This window comes from Chamaea fasciata, unplaced genomic scaffold (assembly GCF_029207755.1).
Source record: "Chamaea fasciata isolate MVZ Bird 193981 ecotype frontalis unplaced genomic scaffold, bChaFas1.0.hap1 SCAF_8, whole genome shotgun sequence".
NCBI lineage: Eukaryota > Metazoa > Chordata > Aves > Passeriformes > Sylviidae > Chamaea > Chamaea fasciata.
In genome coordinates, this window is record NW_027094093.1 from 20047555 (window position 1) to 20059666 (window position 12112).

At 40.8% G+C, this 12112-nt stretch overlaps 1 protein-coding gene across 2 annotated transcripts in view; it reads right to left on the bottom strand.

The window, feature by feature from the left end:
* The window catches only part of CERS6 (ceramide synthase 6), a 96751-nt gene that overhangs the window by 9375 nt on the left and 75264 nt on the right, over nt 1-12112 (bottom strand). For both annotated transcript variants that reach the window (XM_066190001.1, XM_066190000.1), the window contains exon 8: nt 10949-11055. In XM_066190001.1, coding sequence (XP_066046098.1) covers nt 10949-11055 — 107 coding nt within the window. The remainder of the gene's footprint in view (nt 1-10948; nt 11056-12112) is intronic.

Consider the following 12112-nt stretch of genomic DNA (forward strand, 5'->3'; position numbering starts at 1 on the left):
GGGAGAAAATTCGTAAGGTTAGGAGTCAGAATATTTGGAGATATTCTACTTGTAGAGACTGAGAAAGAAGAGGAGGGAAGACAGGTTAGATACACTTTCCATCAATTTCACTGCTACAAGGATTCAATGGAAGCATTTTAATCAACTACACAAATAATAGGGACTGGAAATAGCAGCATGAAAGTGGATTACATGGAGGAGAAAGTGCCTATACGATGTATATGCAAATAAATCTTAGATTCAAATACTCAGAAAACACATTTAAATCTGTAAACACGCTTGCTGGGACTTTTCAAAGCTCTCCAGTGGTTAAATCCCAGCTTTTCATAATGAATAGTGGAAACTTTGATTCTTGACTATCTGACTTGAAGCAGCTGAACTTGATGTCACAGGGGAGAATTACTTTAAGCTGCAAATGCTCTACCTTTCTGAAAACTTTTGTCAGCATTTCTCAGATTACTGCAATTTGAAACTAAATGTTAGCTTCTGCTTTTGAAAATCATTTCTGGACTGTTTTTTTTCTGAGCCCCTGGAAGATTTTGATAGCTGGAGAACTCAACACAATTTCATGGAAGGTATTCTTCCCTTGTTAAATTCATCCCAATGAGGGTTGTGCACCTGGCTGTGTGAAGCACTCAGTTTAGTATCTTGAATTAAGCAGTATGGCTGATGAAAGCAAATAAAAATAAATTCACCACTTAAGATTCAATCTACTCTTACAGAAATTTGTAGTATTTTTTTAGGAATGTTGCCACAATATCTGAGCCACTGGGAGACATAATCCTGTACTGACTGTACTACCACTCTAATAAAACACTCAGAATAAAATGAATACATTTTCAACAACTACTAAACAATCACCTGCAACACATCAACAGCAACACAGGTTTTTCCTCTAGATAAAGAGTCTCTAACTCTTTATCTAGCCAGCAAAGCAGTACTTGGGACACTAGAGGTAACAGATCCACACTGACTCATTAACATTACACTCCCTTCCCACAGCTTAGTGGGCCCAAATCCAGGCTCTTGGGTATCAGCTGCTAATTCTTGGCAAGCTGATCCCTTGTCTTGCACCAAGGATGAGAGGAAAACCTGGAGATGAAGGGAGATAAAGTAAGAGAGGAATGGGTGGAGGAGTAAAATCTTTATCTATATTGTCTGAGAACTGACAAAAATGTGCTGTGTTTGCTTCTGAAAGGACCATGAGAGGAATGAGAACAGGTGAAAAGGAAGATCACGTGGAAGGAGTAGGTGCAAAGCAGGATGATAGGCACTATTATCTCATCCAATGGGAGCAGAAATTGTGCAGCTGAAATTAGTGCTACTGCAAGTTGCCTTCCCTTCTGCAGCATTATCCAGTGACCAACATATTCTGCTGCAACATGCTGTATTAAAGTAACTTTTTAAACATAGCACACAATAGACAGAAGTCTCAGATATGACCAAGGACAACACAATATGATACCAGCTTGTCTAAATAATTCAGAATAAATGTCTTATCTCCATTATGTGCCTATTAGACAACAGTATTCTATCTTGCACCATAACACCTGTATTGGGACACCTTTCAATACGGCATACATTACCAAGAAAACAGTAATTAAATTCATGTAATTATGTAGTTAAATTAATTATCCCATTTAGTGCAAGTAACTCAACAGTACTCCTACCAGAAATGCTTCAAAGTTTCTGCCTTTTTTGAAATTTTTCCTTTAATAAACCAAACAATTGCACTTCTGCCCCCAAAACATTTGTAGTTTATTCTTTATTATACGTGATGAAAAGTGACTGTGACCAGAGAACAAAGAGTCAGGAGTTCTAAACTGTAGATTTACCTGTTATATTAACTTATGTGATCTAAGAAATTTTCCAATTTCTTTACACAGTTCATTTTTTGTTAAAGATGGGCACAAAGTATCAGCACATCTTGCTGCCCACATAAAGTTGCAGTGAGAACTAATTAGTGTGTTTATAAAACACTACATCCTTAACAGATGCCATAAAATTGACAGGTAGAAAAAATGTCACTGAGATCCACAGATAAATGAGGAGCAGTGGAGTGTGAGAGCACACATATATGCACACGCTGATCAGCCACAGGATGATAAATCAGATACATTTCATCAGTGGTCAAGATTCATCTCTAGGATTTAGACCTTGTTTGAAATCTAATAGAACTTCCTATCCCAGGCTGTCCTTTAACGACAGTGCTACACAACAGACCTTATACACAGATGTTTCTGCATGAGACTTCAAATGAGTTAAACAGCTTTTTACCTGAGAAGTGTATGGAATCTTACACCAAACATTCAACAAATTGAGGAAACTTTGGTTTATAGCACTCCATATACTGGAGTCCTCAAGCTGCAGTGCAGCTAAATATTTAATTATAGCAAATCCAGTATATAAGCGCTATACTGCCAAGTTTTTCATCTGAGTTTCAGCTTGGCCAGCTGCTGTGTCTATATCACTGCTCTGCTTCTTGGTTCTTGCTGAGTGGGAGAACAAGCTTGTTTCCCTTTTCAGATCCTGCTGTCTCTTACATTTTCAGCCCTCCAGAGTATCAGCGCATGGCAAATACGAGAGGAGTAGCAGAGACCCACTGTGAACAGATAAGAGTCAGATGAACCAGACACCCACACAGAAGCAATGTGCAGGGAAAGAGGACTTGCAGAGAAAGAGATGATCTTACAACAGCATCTCAGACTGATTCATTAGATTGTTTGGTTGGCAATGTTCATTACCCTCCTTTTGGAAAGCTGATGAAAGATCTCTGCAAAATGCATTGACAGAAAGAATATAAACTATTGAGTCAGTATTTAAAGCAATATTAAATCCACACACTTCAGTTTTATCAGTGAGGTCATCACGATGTGGTGCTCTGCTCACCCACAGCAGCCCCGCATCAAAGGATTTCCTGACATGGTACTAATACACGCTCAGCTGTGGTGGAGATGGGTGGCTCCTGTCCTAACACTAATCAGGAACAATATTTCTTTGCAGAAATTACAGCCCTGCCACTGGGACTGTATTTTAAGCCCTGTGTGCAGATCAATAGGATTTCCAACTACTTGAATAAAATGATGGAGCAGGCAGGAAATTATTCAAGTTTGATGTACTGTAGAAGAGACCTGATCAAGCTGTTACTGTCCTGGTTTCAGCTGTGCTTTTCACTCAATTCCTTCTCATCAGCAGTTACTGCCCATTAGCTGATTTTGCAGCCACTGGTATGAATAGTAGCATTTACACTCTTGTGGATAGAAAAAGATACAAGGTCATAGACACTTTCACCATCCAAACTCAAACCTCAGAAGAGTCCTTCAATAGACATCAGGACATGGAGAGAACTCAAATTTCTTAGCAGAATGTAATTATACTCAGCAATATGTTGTATCATGTATGTAATGTGTTATGGTAAAATGCTTGCGTAAAGGTCCATGATAACTCATAAGTACTGAGGAACTGTGTTATGCTTTTCCTCTTTGAAGAATAACATGAACCCCATGCAAATGGATCTTGACATGTGTTCTCTGTTGCTCATGTAAAAGTTCTATATGTGCCTGAAGATCTTCAGATTTTTCAAAGAGGAAAAGCATTTATTGTAAATGCTAGTTTCCAGTCTTTGCAAAACAGAATATTGGAGTTCATATAAAAAAGCTTTCCTCATGCCTCTTTCTGTTGACTAAAAATAAGTGCAGTTGTGTTTAAATATATGCCACATCAACGTCTGTGAAATCATCCCTAAACTGTTTACAGTTCAAGCCAATTTTTTTAATAATTATCTATACTTTCAGAGAGACTATGGGACAAACCCTGCTACTGTGCAACACTGATGAAACCTGTAGAATGTGCTCATTACATGCAGGCTGGGCTCTCCCAAGCTGTTCAGCTACAATGACCTTCTGCTAGCTGAACATGAACGAGACGCCAGCTCCATTGTGGCTGTTGATCATGGTATTCAAAAGTCATTTACTATTTCAAGCTGGTAAATTAATTTACTCCCCTGTTTTTGCACAGCTATGATCTTTACATCCCACATATGTCAGAAGTTTGCAGTAGCATTGTTCTGCTTTTGTATTGACTCTGTACCACCACAAAATATGTGCCAGTAAGAGCAAACGCTGGTGCTACAGGTACCTCTAAGAGAAAAGGGGCTGAGAAGAGGCAGAGTGTTCGCACAAGTTCAAACTACCTACCTGAGCAGATTTAAAAGTGGCTAAGATGTCTGGCCACATGAAAAATACCCATGCTTCTTCCCTTGCCCTGATACATTTACGCTTGGCAGAATAATTCTGAGCAAGAGAAGTGCCACTGCACAGGTATCTGTTCTGTTTCCAATTGGAACACAGGTTTTAGACAGGACATTTTTCTTAATAAAAAGAGAGGTAAGAACACTGACTGAATAGGCTATCCTTGACAACAGAAAGCAGTATTATAGCCACAGAGTACGGTCTGTAGAAACTAAAAATGAGGATAAGAATAGTTTTGAAAGTCTGATGAAATTTTTTTTCATATAAATTTTTCCTGCTGTGATCACATGAAAATTTTAAAAATGGCAACACTGAGCAAATGCCACTTTTTGTTATTTACATTGCAAGCCCATAATGGTGAATGACACCTCTAACCTTTCCATTTCTTAGAGCTCCCCTGTAAATAGCTGGATCAGTATTAACCTGGTACTCCAAAGATTTCATCCTTGCTTCTTGTAAAACTCCAGAGGCCTGAGTTCACAAATGCTGTAAAAAATTTGAGGAAATAAAATAACTAGGCATTAGCAAGGATAACATCTGATAATGTTTTGTCAGAAGCAGATGGGATGATAACATTATATACGCTCTGCTAAAGAGCTAAGACGAGTTGTGAGTAAATTTATAGAGACTTAGTTAATTAAACCTCCTTTTTAATCCATAAATTGAAGTCCATGAGTTCTGTGAATATACTATTGCTAGTTTGTCAAAACCTTGTTATTAAATGCTCTTGATAAACTGATTGATTATAATTTGCCTGCTGAAACTACAAACAGACCGAAATGTAAGCATAACAGATCATTTTTGCTGGTTCTACAGCATCCACTTCATGACAGTATGAATAGCATCAGGAATCAAGTGTCAAAATCATAATTTATTCTTTCAATATATGCTACCCACAAGCAACTTATGATTGTGCTCTGGTTTAGACAATATTCTGAGCAAAATCAGCTTGAGATAGTGTCAGAAGAGATTATCTTAATAAAAAAGTTATTTTATTATACTAGCTAGGCTAGAAAGGTTTACAATCCAACAGGAGTAACTAAAACCATTGCAAAACAATAGTGTTCATTTGGAGTGCAGAAAAGGTCTGGGCAGCTGGGATTCATCCGGCTACCTGAATTCTTACTGCGTGATGTAACTGACCAGGACTCTTGCTTTAACTACTGCCTATGTACTGCTTTGGCACTGTAGGGTGCTTTTAAGGGTAGGTTGGAGCTCTCTGTTTGACCAGTATGTTCAGAGAAGTGACACAGGGTGACTCTGCTGGGGTCCACATGCTGTCTTCCCACACAACACACTTACTCCAAGGGCCGATCAGGAGAAAATGTGCCAGGAAAGAAAACCAGCATGAAAGACAACAATTCAACTTCACTGCTTGTTAAGAGCTGTACAAACCCAGTCAATATCAGCTAAAGAACAAAATTAGGAAAAAGAGAGGGTTAGAAAAGCTTTGTAGCAGCTGCTTCATATTCATATGGGGGTTCTGCACTGCCCTGTTTGCTCAGAGAGAAGCTGATTCCACGATAAAAGAAAGGGAACAGTGCAAACTGGCAATACTGTATCATTTGTTCAGCCATGTGCATGTGCGTGCATGAAGGACAGGGCTATGCCCCACACCAGTGTTCAGCCAGTGGTGGAACTCAGGAGGAGGTACCCTGCCAGTCATGCAGAGACAACTGCAAGTCTGGTAATAAGTCTGGTAATAAGTAATAATGAACTACAGTTCATTACAGCTCACCACGGTGAACAGAAGGTAATTGTAACTCATGAAGAATCACGCCAGGCTTGTCTGGTTCATGCAGACACTCACTGCCATGTAAAGGCAGTTAGATACCGGCCATGAGCCAGATTGTGTGTGCAGTCATGAGCAAGCTTTAAAAACGAAAGAATTGCAAGGAACAAAGATGTTCTTCTGAGGACTGGCTGACCCATACTTATATAAGGTACATTGGCACCAAAATCTCATTTAGCAGCCATACACTGCAGTTGATGAGGAGACATAATACACCTGAAACAGCTTTGAATTTTAACAGTGAGAATTATTTTTTCTATTTTTCTCCCCAGAATATTTCCAAACAGACTCAAAAACAAAAGATCCAGCTAAGATGTACCTACTGACATCAAACAAGACTATACCAACTAACCAAAGTAGTTGACTGTTCATCTTCACAGCTTTTAACGTGATAGAATACTCTGGACATTGACAGTGTACGAAAAGATCGAGAACATAAGGGCATTATACAGCCTACCTGGATTATACCAAATTTGCCTGGATGAGAACTTGGTGGACAGCATATGCACAACATGATCTCTGCTCCTTATTATCTGCTTCAATCAGGCTTTCATTTCAATCTGCACTGTTAAGGCATTATTTTACATTTCTCAGTGCATGTATGTAATACGTGCAAGCTGAGACCTCACAGGTCACATGAATGCCAAGACTGTTCGCTTGTGTCCTTGCCTTTTGACAGGAGCACTTGTCAGCAACACTTCCCTGAAACACAGGTTTTTACCTCCCAGACAACGTAACTCATTATAAAAGTAATCAAAAGAAGTGAAAAACTCAGATACTAACTTCATGCTAGTAACTAGTCAGAGCAATTTGAAAGAGCCTGAATTCAACTGGCTTGGTGTCTTAACCTAGTAAATAAATTTAAGCCCAGCTTCCCTGAGCGCTTGAAGTAACTGCTTTACCCAGCCTGATTAGACTAGTCAAGGGCTCACATCATTTATATTATTTTTTTGGTCGGGATTGCTTTCGTTCTCCGTACAATCCTGTATCACCTGAAAAGGCATCATGTTCCCCCTGACTCATGGAGAGCTGTGTTCTATGTTGTAATTTGCTAGAACGGTGATTATGTGCAAGTGGGAGAATTTCGCAAGCAAAATGTCTTGTCAGTGAAAATAGCAGCTTTACTCCTACATTCACTTAGCAGCAGGAGGCAGAAAGTATCCTGGGGTTTTTGAATTATTGCTGAAATGAACTCCAGATGCCTGCAGAAAGACTGCTAAATATATACCTAATTGCCAGTTTCTTTTGTCTTAGCCCTGCTGCTAAACACCCTTCAAACACCAGCATTTGATACACTCTGAATTCTTTATTAGCACCTTTATGCAAAATTAAATGGCACTTGTGCAAAGCGGCAGCACAACAGCACACCAGTGCTTCGGAAGTGACGTGTCTGGAAGCTTGTCTCGGGTATTCACCTTCCTGTGTGGGGGAAGTTTTCTTATAAATTGCAGCCTTGCTTTTACATTACATGCACATTGGTTTTATACCTCTCAGCTTTTATGTCAGAAAAATTTGCATATTTATGTAATATTAATCAGGCATCAAATTTTGCTATTTTGAATTTTCAGCAAAGGAGAGCAAAACTATACTTCCTGGCCTGCTGCCACTCCAGTGAGTCATCTTTGCTGACATGCAAACTAATAGGGCTGAAGATTCAGAATTTCTGTTTTATAGAGGAAAAGGATTTGGAAGACAGAAGCTCATGTATCCCATGGTTCATCCCTGCTAACTCTGACTCCCACATGCACTGCCCACAGCACAGCTGAGAAGAATGAAACTGCCTCTGGCTGTATCTAAGGGTAGCCATTAGGAATACACACATCAAGGCTTTAGTCTGGAAATAAAACGGTCTTAAAAAATCAAAGACCATATACACCACACTAAACTATTTGCATATCCAAATAAATAAATGTATTTTTCATTGATTAAGGGATACGCCGGTTTGGGCTGGCATAGACTTCGTTTTCTTCTTGGCTGGTAGTACAGGGCTATATTCTGGATTTGTGCTGGAAATAGTATTGGTAATTCTAGGATGTTTCTGTTATTGTCGAGCAGTGCTCACACAGAGCAAAAGCATTTTCTGCTCATCACACAGCCCTCAGTGAGGAGAACAGAGGTGCACAAGGAGTTAGAAGGGGACGCAGCTGGGACAGCTGTCCCCTGGGATACTCCACACCATATTGTGTCATGCTCAGCATACAAACCTGGGGGAAGGAGGAGGAAGGGGATCACGTTTAGAGTGTTGATGTTTGCATTTCCCAGGTCACCATTACACATAGAGCCCTCCTGTCCTGGAGATGGCTGAACACCTGCCAGCCCACAGGAAGTGGTGGATAAAAGCCTTGTTTGGCTTTGCTTGTGCACACAGCTCTTGCCTTAACCTACTGAACTGTTTTTATCTTAGCTCGTGAGTTCTCTCACTTCTAGCCTCCTGGTTCTTTCCCCCATTTCACTGGTGAGAAGTGAGTAAGCAGCTTTGTGGGGCTTTGTTGGCAGCTGGGGTTAAACCATGACAAGGCAGAGGGATCACCAGGGTAACCACTCTGGTTGTGACAGGGAGTACACAGCACACTGTCAGCTGCTGCATTCCTGTCAATGGACAATCCCTGGCTCAGTCTTCTTTACACTCTTCCTTCATGTATTTCTATATTGATAAGACCCATTTTGAGCTTCCTCTTTTCCGTGCTAAACCATCCTGTCCCGTCTGTCTCAGCCTTTCCTCATGTGACAGGTGCTCCAGTCCCCTGATCAATCTTGGTGACCATTTGCTGGACTGTTTCCTGTAGCTCTGTGCCTCTCTGATGCTGGGGAGGCCAGAACTGGACACAGTGCTCTACATGAGGCCTCACCAGGGCTGGTAGAAAGGAAGGGCCACCTTTCTCAGCCTGCTGCCCACACCCCTCCTAATGCAGCCCAGGGCACCAGCAGCCTTCGTTACCACAAGGGCACAGAACTGGCTCATGTTCATCTTGGTGTCCACTGGAACCCCCAGTTCCTCTGGTGCAAGGCTGCTTTCCTGGTGGTCATCCCCTAGAAAATACTGGTGCAGGGCTCTGCACTGCTTTTGCTGAACTTCTGAGGTTCCTGTTGGCTGTATCTCCAGCCTGCTGAGGTTCCTTCCCTTTGGATGGCAGCACAACCCTGTGGTGTATCAGCCATTCCTCACAGGCTGGAACATGAGCAAACTTGCTGAGGGTGCACTCTGCTTAATCATCCAGTAATTATGTAATTACAAGCCAGTAGTTTCATCACAGAAGGTTATCAGGTTGGCCAAGTATGATTTCCTCCTTGCAAACCCATCCAGTCCTCATCCGACTGAGCCCTCCCTTAAGCACAGTCATGTACTGCAGTCTCCAGTGGCAGAAATGCACTGGTGAAATTGGGTCCTCCCTCCATTCCTCAATATAAAACAGAAAGCAAGGGACAGGTCAAATACTAGGAGCAGGAATGCCACCATTTTTCTAGCTGAGATCAAGGAAATAGAAAAACTAGCTTATTTCATTTTCAGAAATTCAGTGAATGGCGAAGTTGGCTTCAAGGAAGGACTGAGCAAGGGAAGCAACACTGTTTAAGAAAAAAAAATTGCCCCTTGAAGAAAATAACAAGTGTTTCTAAACACGCAGTTTGTGTGTCTATCCATTTTCATGTTTTGCCATGTTTGTTCAGCAACTCGCAGCACAGGAGGGACTGGGCATTGTGACAACATCTTTGGAGTCATCAAATGCTAAATGAGACATCTACATTGCAGGGTTAAGCAGAGCTGATGACACTGCTCCCTAAGGGCATCTTGGTCTTACCCTGTTTGCATTAACAAAACCTCAAAGAGATATCATTAGAGAGGTTTGGAAAGGAAACTGCAGCAGGGAGGTTGACATTGGCATCTCTAAGTCCTCAGCAAATCTGAATAAGGAGCTTGGTAGTAATCTAAATAAACTCTGCAAAGGATACAATTTCAGGCGTTCCTGGTGCTTCCCAAGAACAAAACTGTCATTATTATCTTCTGATGCAATGAAAGACCTCTCTTACTTTCCTAGAAATACAGATATCTGTGCTAGTTCTGTTTATAAGAAAGAAAGGATCAAGAATAAAAAAGAGCCAAGGCCAACACCTTCTCTCAGCCTTCCTAATATATAGTGCACAGGCTGCAGAAAAACTTTAATGTGCTTTTACAATGAAGTACATCCATGTGTTTCCTAACTAGCCATCTGCCCTCTGGATGCAGAAGATCCTAGTTAAAGAATCAAACATCTATGTTCAGTCTCTGTGCATGCATGTCTGTGTACCTACAAGAGTGTGTGCACACGCAAGCAGCTGACTGCCCGAGAAGATGTGAGATTACACTAAGAGCTGTGTAACTATCTTCTAGACATATGTGCTACACAGCTGCCCCAGGAACCCCAATTCAAAGGAGAGCTGGAAAAGGAGTAGCCTGCAGTATTGTAATCTGCATGGCAATAACGTCCTTATACTAATCTCAGCAAGTCAGACTTTACTTATTCCACTGTGTTTTTCTTTAAGCTGAAAGTGTTCATGAAGTGTGCACTGAAAGTTATTGAGAATATCCCAGCTTCAAGCTTAGGTGCTGGTAGGTATTTTGGTGACTAGTATTTTCGTTTTCCTCTCATTTCTTGCCAACACAACCAGCCATCTCTTTGTCTGAAGCTATGCTGTCTCCAACCCACATCTACCTTAAAACCAGCAGAAGCCCCAGATGTTTCTCATCTAGCACACAGTAAACACAATGGCACTCTAGCAAATAGGCTATTTCAGCACCTGGTTATGTCTGAAACTCTCCTTAGTGCTTTGGGAAACAGAGCAATGGCAATGAATTGTGTTCAATTATAACACAGTTATTTCCAAGCTTGTTTGGTGCCTAGCGTTTCAGGAAAACAATGTCCTTACTCACCATAAGGGAAATATGCCAAGCCTACTGACAATGAAGACAACAGCAAATGTAAGGAACAGAAGGTCACTCAGTTTTTGACACTTGCAATAGTTTGCCATTTTGGCAGCCTGCAAAAGAAAAAGATGTCTCTTTACTTCCATGAGGACAACTGAGTTCTCCTGTATTGTGTATAAGCTGTAAGAAAAAGAAGAAATCAAATTTTTATGAAATCACTAACATTTTCACTGGGCCACCTCAGAGTGATCTTGGAACTCCTTTCCACCAAGCAGCTGGAAAATACCTTTTTTGGAAAAAAAAACCAAACCAGACTGCATAAAACTAGAGTATGTATTTAATTTTTTTCCCCACTTAATTTCATTTTTGAGATTCTACCATTTCAGATTTGCAAAACTCTTCTAAACTTTTTATTGAACCCCAGTGTGTTTATGGTGTCTTTGTCCCCAAACTTTTTACCTGCTCATCTCTCACCTTTCCTGTATGCTCCACTGGCATTTTCAGCATCCACCTACCTTCCATGTGCCCCATGCTCTCAGACCTTCTAGTAGCTGCTATAGATAAACTTCATCTCAATTCCTCCAGTACACCCCATATACTACATTTTTCTAAAGCATTTCTTCTTCCCTTTCTGCCTATACGGAATAGTTTCCACTTCAAAGATTATACCCATCCCCTTCAAGTCTTTTTCCAAGGCTCTCTTTTCAGTTTTTGCTTTCTAACTTGTTGCCTTATGCTTATATTTACATGCTTTTCTCACTTGTCTTCATGCAGTCTTCTGACTCTGTCCCACTGAAGGACTCACTAATTCATTACTCTTCTCTGAAACTGCTCATTAAAACACTGATCTTCCCATAAGTTTCCTTACCCTTTTCTCCCTGAAGAAAATGGTGTCTAAGGAAGAAAGCTTGTTTTAAAATGTCTGTGCTGCTTCCACAGTGTCAATGCATGCAAGCAATTCATTATTTTAAAATAACATCTGCTTTGAGACAGGGACAGTCTTTCTTCATGGTTTCTGACAAATGTATCGAGATAGTCCACTTAAGTCACAGGGAACCCTTTTGTGTCCATTTAAGCTGCTGGGAACCCTTTCAAAGCTCCTTTCTGAGGGCACCTGCATTCAGCTCCCAGTATCCCAGAAGATACTTGTGCAGGCTTTCCAGAGTGCTA